The following is a 14,489-nucleotide window of genomic DNA, read 5'->3' as shown; positions in this document are numbered from 1 at the left end:
AATCCTTTGCTCATAACTTTTCTTCCAATCAATCTAATGCTCTGCTTTAATTAATAGCAAAGCCAGGAATACTGTACCATATCTCTGGCTATACAGTTTTCTTTGCACTTCAGGGGTGAATTTTAACTGAGATTAATTTTAGATAGCCTTTGATCCAGGGGCAGATTGATGCTACCTACTGCTATCAGTGCACTGTTTATATAGTTTGGGGAATCTTGTGTGCATACTAAGCACACATGTTTGTGTGCATCCCCAGCATGATTTTGCTTCTGCATATGTGCAGGAAGAAAAAATGCATCAGACTCTTGTGAGGGAACACACGCCTACATCCGTAGAAGCAAAAAAAAAAATCATAGAAACATAGAAACATAGAAGTCTGACGGCAGAAAAAGACCTCCTGGTCCATCTAGTCTGCCCTTATACTATTTTCTGTATTTTATCTTAGGATGGATATATGTTTATCCCAGGCATGTTTAAATTCAGTTACTGTGGATTTATCTACCACGTCTGCTGGAAGTTTGTTCCAAGGATCTACTACTCTTTCAGTAAAATAATATTTTCTCATGTTGCTCATCAAAATCTCTCTCCCATGTGCGAGAGATTTTGCTTCTGTGCACATGCAGGAAGCAAAATATGAGCAGTCACGTGCAAATTGCACAATCTGGCAGCCACTACTGGTGCACAGTTGCCTACTGCACTGCAACCCATCCCTGCTTGGATCCCTCAAATATGGGATGTGTGAGCTGTCATCCAAGAAATGTCGAGAGAACTGGGAAGATTAAGAGTAATATAATATGGGAGAAATCTCAGTAACTAATGGATTTTTTTTGTCCCAGCAGAAGCTGATAATGGAGGCTGAAAACAGCACTGTGGTCACAAAATTTGTCTTGGTAGGACTCACTAATGACCGTAAGACCCAGATTTTACTTTTTGTAGTCATCCTCATTTTCTATTTATTTACTCTTGTGGGAAACTTTGTGATCATCATACTGGTTCAAGCTGACTCCAGGCTTCACACGCCTATGTATTTCTTCTTGACTCACCTCTCAGCTCTGGAGATCTGTTATGTCTCCAGCACTGTGCCCCAGATGTTGGCTCACCTCTTCTCTGGAAATGGAACCATTTCCTTCATACGTTGCACGACCCAGATGTACATTGCTTTGTCCTTAGGTAGCACTGAAGGACTTCTCTTGGGGGTCATGGCCTATGATCGCTATTTGGCCATCTGTCATCCTTTCATTTATACTGTTGCCATGGACAAGTGGCACCAATTGCAACTCACCATAGCTTCATGGGTTGGTGGCTTTCTCCTCTCGGTGATGAACGTAGGTTGTACACTACGCCTGCCCTTCTGTGGCCCTAACCGCATCAACCATTTCTTCTGTGAGCTGCCAGTGGTGTTAAAGCTTGCATGTGCTGATACCTATGCTACTGAGAACATAATTTTTGGAGCAGCATTTCTGATCCTGTTGATTCCTCTTTCAGTTATCCTGACTTCCTATGGGCTCATTCTATCAACCGTATTACAGATGCAGTCAGCTGCTGGCCGAAGCAAAGCTTTTTCCACTTGTGCTTCCCATTTGGCGGTGGTCACCTTGTTCTATGGGACTGTCATATCTATGTATATGAGACCTCGGTGTAGCACAACTCCAGACAGTGACAAGAAAATTGCTGTCTTTTACATTGTAGTCACACCTCTGCTCAACCCTGTTATTTATACTCTGAGAAACAAGGATGTTCACGGGGCATTGTCCAAGATACTAAATACAAAACACTAAAAAACAAAATACAAGCACTGGTATCTTCTTAGGCTTTACTTGGTTTTGTGGTTACCTTATTACACATTGAATTAATCATCATGTTTTGGATAGACAGGAGAAAATAAAAGTTTGCCTAATATTGACATCCCCTCAACAAATCTGGAGTTCATGCACCATTTCTCAGCTTCATGTTCATTATCAGCGTTCCCCGTAACCTGCGTGCATGCGTGCGCCCCAAAATATCCCCTGTGCACCTTTTTCCACGGGCGTGCACCCCCCATCCCCCTGCCAGCCCGCGGGGGGCTGTGCGGGGGCGGGGAGGCGCTGGCAATAGAAGAAAAGGGAGCCGCGGCCGCCCCTGCCTCTCCACAGTGCCTCTGGCCCGCTCACGCCCCTGGCCTCTCGGCGCTGCCCCTGCCCGCCCGATCTGCCCCCTCTCCTCCTCCTCTACCTCCTGCCTTGGGGCGCGACTTCTCCCGCAGCGGTGGCCGTGGCTTTTCCTCCTCGTTCTTATCTGCGCTCCCAGCCAGGGAGCTGCGAGAGAGGGTTTTCTTCACACGCTTCAGGAATGCCCGCCCCACCCCTCTCGCAGCCCCCTCACTGGGAGTGCTTTTGTCCCAGACTTTCAGCAAGGGGGCTGCAGTACAGGCAGGGCAGGCATTCCCGAAGCGCTCGGAGAAAGCACTCTCTCACAGCCCCCTCGCTGACAGAGAGAGAGAGGGAGAGAGAAAGTCAGTGAGAAAGAGAGAGAGAGAGAGAAAGGGGGAAGAGGGAGATAGCGAGAGAGGGAACAAGAGAAAGAAAGCAAGAGAGATAGAAAGAAAGAGTGAGAGAGAAAGAAAGCAATAGAGAGAGAGAAAGAAAACAAGAGAGAAAGAGAGAGATAGAAAGAGAGGGAGAGTGAAAGTGAGAAAAAAGAGAGAGAGCAAGAGGGGAGAGAGAAAGAGAGAGAAAAGACTCTTGATTTAAAGCATATGGTAAAAAGCACCCAAATAATAACAGAGAAAAAAAACCCCAGCTGTTTGTGTGTGTGTGTGTGTGTGTGAACTCTTGAACCATTTCCAATAGCTCACCTGTTATTGGAAATGGTTCAAGAGTTCACACACACACACATACACACCACACACACATGGGGAGAGGAGACAGGGATGGAAAAAGAGGAGAAAATAGTAATAATAGTAATAGATTTTGGTTCCCCTGAGGTCTGCGGCCTATTTAGCTTACATGCGGCCTGCTGAGATAGTGGAGCAGGATTTCACGTGAGGTAACCTGTCTCTGCTCCCTTCCAGATAGCCCCTGCAGGGTGAGACCGACGGTGTTGCTGTGTGGCCACAGTATGATCTTTTGGGCTGGCTGCTCCGCAGCAAGATCCGCCGTGGGGACCCAGCTGTCTTTGGGCCATTGGGTCAACGTCGCCTGGCTGGGAAGAAGAGGCTTGCGATGGGAGGGGCTCCTTTCCCTGCTCCTGGGAGGGCGCCACAATGTGATTCCACCCAGGTGGTTGGTCTTGCACCTTGGTGGCAATGACCTGTGTGTAATGGGGGGCCTGGCATTGATTTGCCAGGCACGTGAAGACCTGCGTGCTCTTCACATGGCTTGGCCAGCCACACAAGTGGTCTGGTCCGAGATCCTCCCGAGGATTGTTTGGAGGGACGGCATTTCCCTTAGGGCCATTCATAAGGTTAGGAGAAAGGTTAATAGGGCCATTGGCAGGTTGGTTAGAGAGTTGGTGGGGTAGTGGTTTCCCATCCCAACATCACTATTGATCAGCCGTGGCTTTACCGCGCTGACGGCATTCACCTGTCAGAACAGGGGAACGCCATCTTTTTACAGGACCTGCAGAGGTCACTGCATGAGCTGGCGCAGATAGAGCGGGGAGTTGGGGGGCCAAGATAGAGATCTGACCCCCACTCCGTGGCAGGTTAGGGGCGGAAATTGGGAGGTGTTTAGCAACTACGTGTTCTCTGTTGGGCATCTTTGGGGATGATTGGCAGACTCTCTCCAAGGGCTCATGGTGCCTTTAAGTGGATCTGAGCAATTGGGGAGAACCTGCCTTTGGGTCCCGCCCATTTCAATCCCCTTTCAGGGATTGGATGTCGAGACGTCCCACATGCAAGGCATGGCTGGGATACAGGTGAGGGCGTGGTCCCTTCACCTGGATCAGAATGGAGCTACGCCCATATGTTGCCCCAGAATGTTTTCATTTCTACCCCGGAAGTAATTCAGTTGACCTCTGTGGGTCCATGTTAGGTTGAATTAAATTAATTATAATTTAATTAATAAAAATGACCCAGTTTTAAAATCCAGCTCTGTGTCCGCATTGTTATTTTGCCTCTGCTGCAATGTAGAACTCACAAATGTTACCTTAATAAAACTTTTTCCATCTTTAAAAAGAAAAGAAAAAATACCTCACTGAAACAATGTTTAAAATTATTAAAACCTGGTTAGATGCCTCATATTCTTTCTTAAAATGAGGTACCCAAAATTTGACACTTATTCATTATCTATGTATAGCTCATAAATTTAGTTTTACCCCCTCTTGATCATATCCTCACTTCTTCAATTTTGTTACATGTGAATGGGAAACAAAGAAGAAAGTAAATGAACGTTTTACTTCTGGTTAATTAGATTAATCTTTATTTCTTTGATCTTAGCTTCCCTATCACATTCAGGCTCTACTTTATCAGAGATCAAGGTCTTTTTATCTGATTCACTTCTCTTCGATCATTGTGTATGTCTCAGTGGTGGTTACTGCCAGTTTGGATGGTTCTTTAGTGGAAATGTAGTGCCGCTCACCCAACTGGCAGGGATGACTAGTGGTCCATGCTTCCAAACTGATCCTCCAGTTGCCACAGCTTGCAAAAAACACCCTCTGCACATGCACAAAGACTTCGGTGCATTTATGGGTGTTTTGCACAATGTGACAGGGTTGCCCATGTGACCAGAGTGCTTCCCTTCTTTTCCACTCCTCCAGAGAGGTTCTGACCCAAATTAGCATCTACAATCAGCTGCAGCTCAGTGTTTCACTCAAAGCTAATGAGAGAAGTGTCCATCTCACACACCCTCCCCCCTGTTCTGTCTGGGTCCCCCCAGACGCCAACACCAACCAAAAAGAGTATCCAGACACACTAGTAAAAAGCAAAGGCAGTTTATATAATTCAAAGCAAACACAGGTAACAAAAACTGTTCTTACAGACAGGAACACTATGAAGCTTCACAGAGGTTTCACGAAGGCCAGGCAATAAAACAGGATTCTTGCTGGCAAAAACAACGCTGGAGATAATAAAACCCACGCCTCCCCCAAGTCTTCCAGACTTCTAGGCCACAAGCCAAGATCAGAGACGCCGAGGATCGAAGCAAGGTCACAGGACTCCCAGTTGATAACTCTCCACAAGACTGTAAGGGCGGGCCTGCCTTTTCAACCCTGCTGAGGAGAACCACACCCAAACCCAGCTGTTGCCAATTCAGGGATGGAAATACCTTTCTAATTGGCCCCGTCTTTGAGCTGCACGTCGCTGCCTCATGTCTATTATAGCCTGTGCGTCTTCATCCAATGAATCCAGGCTACTAGCTGGGGAGAGGCCCCCCCAGGGGTCTCAGGCTGCTCTGCCTCCTCCTCTTCCTGACGTTCCTCTACCCCGTCTGCCTGGTCCTCCCCCTCCTGTTCACTGTCCTCCTCCTCTGGGCATGGATCCGGCAGAGCTCCAGCCGGTCCCTGAGGAGACTCAGGCTGAATCACAACACCCCCACATAAGATTTTTGAGGCAGATTAATTTAGCCTCTTGGATTAAACTGTCCATGAAGCTTTCTGGGTACAAACATCTTAGAATGTATGACAATTGATTTTGAAAATCCCCAAATCCATATGTTAAAGCGATGAAGGCCCAATTTCCCCACCAATATCAACAGCATTGAAGAAGGAGATAGCTCCTGTCCCCAAGAAGTTCCATTATTGTAGATTTATCTGATGGCAGGGAAATTAGGGAAGCTGAAATTCATTCACCAACTCCAAATTTAGGCCTAAGTCTAGAGTTGCTAAAACTATACTGGCTGGAGAATTTTGAAAGTTGAAGTCCACAAGTGTTAAAGTTGCCAAATTTGAAGGCCTCTGTGCTAAAGGAAGCAGACTCATTAAGATTAAATCATTTATTTTAAATTAGTCTCCCAGGTTCCCACAAGATTTAAAGAAGGAGCAAACACTTATAACAATCTACAGAAGATGACTCAAGGGAGTTAAGCAATTAGATATCATCAAATCCACTCTGTAAAGAATTAAACAAATCTTATAATAACAAAGAAGGAAGCCAGTGTGTTGCTCCTTTCCTCTTAGGCACTGAATCAAGGTAAAGAGTCTTTTAAGTTGAATTTAGTTCCTGAAGAGGTAATTAAACCATCTAAGTAGCTATCTCAGAAATTATATAGAACCTGTAGCCTGGGTCTTCTTTCTTCCCATTATGTTCTTTCACTTTCTAGCCCCCTTTCTAAAACGTTACTGAGAACCTAGTTCTAGCAGTATTTTTGAGGACAGAAGTTTGTGATGAACTGTGCCCAAATGCTTCATTAAAATTCAGAATTGTAGGGTGGGAATTAAACTCCCATCAACCAAGTTTTGGCACAACTCTTCAGGAGTGTCAAATTCCTTAAGAAGCACAAAGGTAGAATTTGTTTTGTTATTATCATCAGTGTATGGATGAAGGACCAGGTAAATGGCATATAATCTTAATTGGTCTCCAAAAATGGGAAAAGGTGAGATCATATCAAATGGAAAATCAGCAAGCTATCCTACAGTTATAGACTGGACTGAGAAATTGATGAAACATCTCAGAAGAGGACAATGGCAAATTACTCCAGATGGTAGGAACTAGTCAGACATATCACTCCTTACTTTCTTCTTTTCAATTCTATGTTTTTCTTTCTTGATGCAACTTATCTATATATCTCCTATAACTATTAAGTAGAAATTCTAGCTTGTCAAATGCTTTGAGTATGGGATAAATTGTAGGCAAGACTGTTGAGTTCCATAACAGCTCTCTCAAGATAGTAGTCAATGCATTGTTTGCCAAAAGGGTAGAGAGGGTATCATCTGGTATGACTGAAAACATACGTTCCTGTTGCTAACAAACTATTATCCTTATAGAAGAAAATATTTGTAGCTTAAGGTTGAATTGTGAGGTCCTTGGTGGTCTATCAGCTTTGTAGTTCTCTTGAGGATGTTTCATTACCATATTAGGTAACCTTATTTGACTGCAGAAAATATGACTTCAGCAACAGAATGCCTGGAACTCGCTACTTGACTCTGTTGTTTCTACCCCTAACCCCAAAATCTTCAACCTTAAATTATCTACTGTTGACATCTCCCCATTTCTAAGATCTCTGTAAGGGGCGTGCATAAGTGCACTATTGTACCTACCGCCCCTGTTCTTCTGTCCTATTATCCTTTTTATCACTTCTGTATACTTTGTTATGTTAATACAAACTATAATTCTACACTTATTTGACAAAATAAATAAATAAATAAATAAACAAAATAATAATAATAATAATAATAATAATAATAATAATGCTTTGAAATGAAACTGCCAAGCTCAGAGAGCACCAAGGATCTCACAAATCTATGATTAATAATAGCCACTGACATGTATTGAAAATAAGGACTCAGGGTTTAGATTATATTATAATGCTCTGAAAAAAAGTATTTTCTCTCCTTCTTCTTCTTCTTCTTCTTCTTCTTCTTCTTCTTCTTCTTCTTCTTCTTCTTCTTCTTGTTTCCCCCCCCTTTAATCTCAGCAGCCATCAACATCTCCGCTCTCAACAGGATGCCAGAATGATATCTGAGAACTTCACCTTTGGAAGAGGGTTTATCCTTTTGGGGCTTACCCATCAGCGAAATGAACAGATTTTGCTCTTCATCATCTTCTTCATAATCTACTTGCTTACAGTATTAGGTAATCTATTGATCATCCTACTGGTATGTTTTGATGCTCAACTGCACACACCCATGTACTACTTCCTCACCCACCTTGCAGGCACAGAGATTGTGTATGTCACTACTACTTTGCCTCAAACACTAGCCCATCTCTTGGCTGGGAATGGAATGCTTTCCTCAATATGTTGCATGTTACAAGGAGGCAGTGCACTGAGCATGGGCAGTACAGAATGCCTGCTGTTGGGAGTCATGGCTTACGATCGCTACTTGGCCATCTGCAATCCCTTGAAATATGCTTCTGCAATGGATAAGAAAGTCCAGCACCTGCTTGCCAGCACCTGCTGGATCATCGGTTGCCTCTTTTCAATGGTCAATGTTGTTTGCATCTTTCAACATTCTTTCTGTGGTCGTAATTCCATTAACCATTTCACATGTGAGTTGCAATTTGTCCTGAAGCTGGCATGTGGCGATATAAAACGCACCAAAGCCATTCTCAATGGTCTGTCAGCATTTATTGTTCTGGTTCCCTTTTCCATTATTTTATGTTCCTATACTTGCATCTTGTATTCCATTTGTCAAATGCGGTCAGCTGCAGGTTGGCAGAAAGCTATCTCCACCTGTGGCTCCCACCTTGTTGTGGTTACCTTGTTCTATGGTACCATCATCTCTATATATATAATTCCTCAATCAAGTTCATATCCTGACCGGGAGAAAAAAATTGCAGTCTTGTATATTGTGGTGACCCCATTGCTTAACCCTATCATCTATACCCTGCGGAACAAGGATGTCCATAAGGCTATACGTAAAGTGTTGAAAAGACATAGCTTTGAGAAAAAGTCATAAATACCTTTCTCTTTCTAAATTTGTCTGTTTCAAGTAAAGTCTGCAAATATGCTCTTAATATTGCACCAAACATTTCCATTCTGGGGACAATCTTAATAGTATGGATTGACATTTAAATCTGGATCTTCAAATGGGGGGGGAAATCCTTAGGAAAGCCTACAGGTAGCAAGTATGGGAAAGGAATTATAAAATGACAATGGCAAAAGCATTTAAAGAAAATATGTATAAGATGTTTTATAGATGGCATAAGTCCCTAGAGAGAATAGAAAAAATGTTTAAAAACAAATAAATGGTTGGAAATGTAACCACATACGTGGCTCCTTTTATCATGTGTTGTATTTCAATGGAAGCCAAAAAATACTGGACAGAGATTCAGTATTAAAAAGATTTTAAAACAAAGTATTGACTTAAAACCAGAAATATTTTTATTGGTCATACTGCCAGAGAAATTTAACAAAGAAGAAACATATTTAATTTTACACATAGTAACAACCACTAGAATAGTTTATGCACAAAACTGGAAACTGAGTAATATACCAATTGAGAAGAAGTACTAAAGAAGATAATGGACTGTGCAGAAATGAACAGATTGACAATGAAAATTAAAGATAAAGAAGATTCAGAGTTTTATAAAGTTTGGGTGAAATTTTATGATTGCTTTGAAAAAGAATACAGATAAAGCTTTTATTATTAATGTAATATAAAAGGGAGAAACGGAAGTGCAAAATATGATTGTGATAACCTGGATGATAAAAATAGACAAGGAGGTAGCACTAGATAAAAAAATAACATATACCAAAAATTAAATTAGAATAGAATGGAAACAGAAATAAGATTTAAGACTGTGATTAATAGAAGGAGAAATTGCCTATCATGTCATTTAATGAAATTAAAATTAATTATTTGATATACATTTTAGACCTACTAAATTATTGGGAATTCAAAATGTGATTTGATGTCTTATTACTTTAATATAAGAGATAATACAAACATATGGTTTGTTGTTGAAGGTATATGTGTTGTTTTGTATGTTTTTAATGTGGAGAAAAATAAAAAAATAAAAAATAAAAATGTGATGCTGATGTCATGTCTGACTTTTGAATCATTGAACACGTGTGAAAGGCTTTGCAGAGGGTTAAAACCATGAAGTAACTAACATCTGGGCAGGTGGGCAGAACTTTGCGCTGCCACCGCTACCAGTTCTCTGAAACATGCGCTGCCACCATTACTCACTCGTGTGCTGGATGGAACCGGGAGGATTTCACCAATGAATTAGATTCTAGTTAATCAACCTCCTCCAGTGTGAAGCTTCCCTTTGGCAGAATCAGGTCTTAGTTTCTTGCAGAAAGTCAGAAGAGTGGGAGCCAATCTCACTTCATGAGGTAAGATGTTCCAGAGGGCAGGAGCCATGGCAGAGAATGCTCTTATTTTGGACCCTGTTAGCTGAAATTTGACTTGACTAACAGGATCTGCACTATGGCACCATTGCTGTCATGGATGAGCCAATCCAATCCCATTGGGATTGGACATAACTCAAGTAATCTGGACCAAGCTTTAAAGGTGGTAACCATCACCACCCAGTACTCTTTAACAACTTCATAAATGACCTAGATGAGGGAATAGAAGGGGAACTAACCAAATTTACAGACAACACTAAGCTAGCAAGAATAGCTAGCATCCCAGAGAACAGCCTCAAAAAACAGATCAATCTTGACAGACTTAAACATTGGGCCATATCTAATAAAATGAAATTCAATGTTGAGAAAAGTAAAGGCCTACATCTAGGTAAGAAAAATAAATACACACATACACATACACATATAAAACTGGGGAAACCACATTCAATAGCAATGACTGAAAGAGGGATTTTGAAGTCTTAATAGACAACCAGCTAAACATGAGCTAGCAGAGTGATGCAGCAGCCAAAAAAGCCAATGTAATTCTAAATTGCATTAATGGATACAATCAAATACTAGGGAGGTACTAATACCACACTATAAAGCCTTAGTTAGACCACACTTGGAGTACTGCATCCAGTTTTGGCCACCACACTACAAAAAGGTTATATATGCACCAAACACAAATCAAAAAGCTTTTTTTATTGTAAATTATATCAGAAATTAGTACAACTGGAAGTTGAGGATATTTGTGTAATTGGGGATTTTAATGGTATAATTGATGTTGTTAAAGACTATAAAAGTGTAAATAAAAATTCATATAAAAAAGGAAAGTGCTTCCGAAAACATTCCACTAAATGTGTGAAGAATTAAGTTTGAGAGATTGGTGGAGAATGGGAAATAAAGATGAGAGAATATACATTTTACTCCAATGCCCACCAGAGTTGGTCTAGAATAGACATGGCTTGGGCTAATGGTAAAGTAGAAAATTTAATAAATCAGACTAAAATAGATATTAACGAATGGGCAGATCATAACCCTATAAAAACTTTGGTAAAGGTAAAGGTAGAAAAAATAAAAGATGGATGCTGAACTCGCAATTATTGAAAGATCAAGAATATATAGATTGGATAAAAAAGAAATGGAGTTATTTCTTAAAGAAAATAATAATCAAGAAACTTCTCTGCAGAATTTATGGGACCCAGCTAAAGCATACCAGAGAGGGTTAACAATAGCCTATACATTCAGAAAAAAATAAAGAAAAAAGACAATGGAAAATTAATTAATACTCAAACTGAAAAATTTAGAAAAAGAATCTCAGGACGATCCAGGAAACTAAATTACAAGACAATAAATTGAATTAATTAAACATAAATTAGAATTATTGGGTCAGGAAGAGGTAGTAAGGAAATTAAGAGCTGCAAAACAAGATCAATTTGAAAATGCGAATAAAGCAGGTAGATGGTTATCTTATAAATTGAGGAAAGGAAAGGAAAAAAGATAAATTCAACAGTTAACAGACAAGAATAAAATATTACACCACCAATTAGAAAAAAAGAAAGAGATAGCATTAGAATATTATAAAGAACTATATGATAAAGATAACATTAGAGAAGAAGATATATTAAAATATTTAGAAGACTCAAAAATTAGACCAATAAGTAAAGAAGATAAAGAAATGTTAAACAAAGAAATAACTAATGAAGAGTTAGAACAAGTAATCATGAAACAGAATAATAACAAAACCCCTGGACCGGATGGATTTCCAAACATATAACAGGAGATTTATTATTAGGAATTTATAATAACGTTTAAAAATGCCATATATCCCTTATCGTGGCAAGAAGCCAATGTAACATTGATACATAAAGAAGGTGCAGATCCAGATCAGATTAAAAACTATAGACCAATATCTTTGCAAAATACCAATTACAAACTGTACATATCAATTATAGCAGAGAGATTGAAAAAAATACTAAATAAGACAATCCATCCAGATCAGAATTGTTTTCTGCCTGATAGACAAATAAGGTACAACACTAGAATAGCTTTGAACATGTTAGAATATTATGAAAGCCATAGCGATAAAGAATCTGCAATGTTGTTTTTATATGCTGAAAAAGCCTTTGATAATTTAAATTGGGACTTTTTAAAAAAATTAATAAAAGATATGGAATTTGGATCCAATTTTGAAAATATGATAAATAATATATACTCTAAACAAAAGTCATGGTTGATGCTACTGCTGCCAGCATTGCTGCCACTACCGCTCAAGCTACAACAAAAGGAAGGGAGGGGGAGATGGAGGCAAGGGGAGGGGGAGAATATGAGAGTGTGGTCCATGTGATACCGATGCCGCCAGTCTCCTCCTCCTCCTCCCCCAGGATCGGGAGAGAAGAGGGCTCCAACTCCAGGTCATCATGCCCCCTCTTTCCCAACTGCCACCACTTGCCCGCACCTTCCTCGGTTGCGCACCAGTCTTGAAGAAGAGGACGTGCGCTTGGGCCACTCCTCCTCGCATGTGAAGTCTGCCGTGGGGTGGCCATGTTGGCTGGTCAGACTTTTGCCTCAGGTATTGAGGAGTTTAAATCACTTCCTTGGAACTAGCTAAGAATTAAACTGGTGAGAATTGCACCACATGTTGGCAAATGAGATATTCCAGTGAGAGAAATAGAGCAAAAGGAAGAGAGAAAGAAAGAGAAATAAAGGGAGAAAGGGAGAGAAAAAGAGAGAAGGAAGGAAGAGAAAGAAAGAGAAAGAGAGAGGGAGGAAGAGAGAGAGAGAAAGATAGGAAGGAAGGAAGAGAGAGAAAGAGAAGGAGGGAGAGAGAGAAAGAGAAAGAGAGAAAGGGATGGAGGAAGAGAGAGAAAGAGAGTGAGAGGGGGGAAGGAAGAAAGGAGAGGGAAAGAAAGAGAAAGGGAAGAAGGAAGAGAAAGAGAAAAAAGAGAGGAAGGACACCTGTCCTCTTTCAAAACTTCCATATTCTTTCCTAAATTTACATCCCTTACAATTGAATCACCAACCAGAAGGTGGGTTCTTTTTTTGGACACCTTACTGCTCCTGTGTGACTGTTGCATAATACCTGATTCACACTTTCCCCTTTCCAATGTAAGTTCTTCATCTTGGATTATGATCACCTGCTTATTTGAGTTATCATTATCACAACTACCAGTGGGCTATCAAGGAAATTTCTTTCTTTTCTTTTCTTGGTTCGGGTTGCAGGATTCTGTTGGGTATGTTCTTTTTTATAAAGCAATTTTTAAAACTTTGCAAATTTTGGGAAATGCTATAAGGAGATAGGTGGAGAAGTCAATGAGAAGAAGAGGAAAGTTCTTCTTTGCTCTTTCCTCCTCTTCTTTCTTTTTTTTGTTTTGCGCTTTTCTTTTTCTTTTTTTCCCTAGCTTTCTTTTTTTATCCTGCTGCCTCTTTACACCTATATTTATCTTATCTATTTAGTGTAATTTTCTATTCTCTGTCTTACTTTTTTTATTTCTTAATTTCTTTGGAGACTTAATTTCATTTTATTTTTTATAGATTTAATTTTATTTTGATTCTATTCTTTTCATTTTAAATTTTTTATATAAAGCAATTAGTAATTAGGTTGGTAGTTGGATTAATTAGACAATATTTGGTGATATTATTGGGTTTATTTTTTCCCCTTTGACTGTAAGAATTTTTCAAATGTTTTTTTAAGGGTATTTTATTAATAGGCGTTAACTATTTGTAAAGGATATTGATTATATATGAAAATTGATAGGGAAGTGATTAGGAGAGATTTGAAACATTTCAGCCCATTCAATGTGAGATGGTAGAATTTGGAACAGCTTAAATGGGGTCTTAGCTAATAGTATATTTCTATAGCATTAAAAAATTGGGCAGCTATTTTTATTCAGATGTGAAAAGTGAAGGTGGTAGCATTGTATTCTATAACTTCCTGAAATTGATTTATTGTAAAACAATTTGACGTTGTTGTTATAATTTTTATTGTACTGTGATTGGAGAGAAAAAAATAAAAAAAAATATTTGCCAGACAACTACCTTGACCTGTCATTTTAGTGTCTGTATTAAGGTCAGCAAAGGCATTATATCTGTTATGCTGGGACACAGCAAAAGCTTTGTTTGTTTGTTGTAATAAATAAATAAATAAATAAAAATTAATAAATTTGACGGGGGAAGGAATGACATGACTGGAATTTTAAAAATGCTTTAAAAATCATTATGTCTCATTTAAATATTTATATAGAATTAAATCTACATTATATATGCTTCATTCATCTAATTAATCAAAAGATGATGGTAAAGAGGTTCAGATATATTTTTTGGATATGCTGAAGTTACAGTCTAGATTTGGTGGGTCTATATAAATGCAGGTGATAATTCATGGCCAAAAATTGGCAAGCAAAGAAATGGATATTGGAAATAGCTGAAAATTCAATACACTTTGGAATATTCTACATTCTTCAGTTCTGGGCAGGGATGGGTTCTGGATCATTGTCATACTGGGTGCACATGAGGGTCAGGGTCATACTGGGTGCCTCTCTCCAGCCAGCAATCAAAAAATAG

The 14,489-nt window shown here is 39.7% G+C and overlaps 2 protein-coding genes across 2 annotated transcripts; both read left to right on the top strand.

The window, feature by feature from the left end:
• The first annotated feature begins 848 nt into the window (after positions 1 to 848).
• Positions 849 to 1,778, top strand: LOC139175684 (olfactory receptor 2D3-like). Its single transcript, XM_070766882.1, has one exon. The coding sequence runs from the start codon at positions 849 to 851 to the stop codon at positions 1,776 to 1,778; it is 930 nt and encodes a 309-aa protein (XP_070622983.1).
• Positions 1,779 to 7,584: 5,806 nt separating this feature from the next.
• Positions 7,585 to 8,529, top strand: LOC139154189 (olfactory receptor 2D3-like). The gene has a single exon (XM_070728620.1). The coding sequence runs from the start codon at positions 7,585 to 7,587 to the stop codon at positions 8,527 to 8,529; it is 945 nt and encodes a 314-aa protein (XP_070584721.1).
• Positions 8,530 to 14,489: the final 5,960 nt, after the last annotated feature.

The sequence above is a fragment of the Erythrolamprus reginae genome, chromosome Z (genome assembly GCF_031021105.1).
Source record: "Erythrolamprus reginae isolate rEryReg1 chromosome Z, rEryReg1.hap1, whole genome shotgun sequence".
In the NCBI taxonomy this organism is placed as follows: domain Eukaryota; kingdom Metazoa; phylum Chordata; class Lepidosauria; order Squamata; family Dipsadidae; genus Erythrolamprus; species Erythrolamprus reginae.
This window is presented reverse-complemented; position numbering and strand designations above follow the sequence as displayed.

Coding starts and splice junctions, on each gene's coding strand:
- LOC139175684 (XM_070766882.1), top strand. CDS start 849: ATGGAGGCTGAAAACAGCACTGTGGTCACAAAATTTGTCTTGGTAGGA.
- LOC139154189 (XM_070728620.1), top strand. CDS start 7,585: ATGATATCTGAGAACTTCACCTTTGGAAGAGGGTTTATCCTTTTGGGG.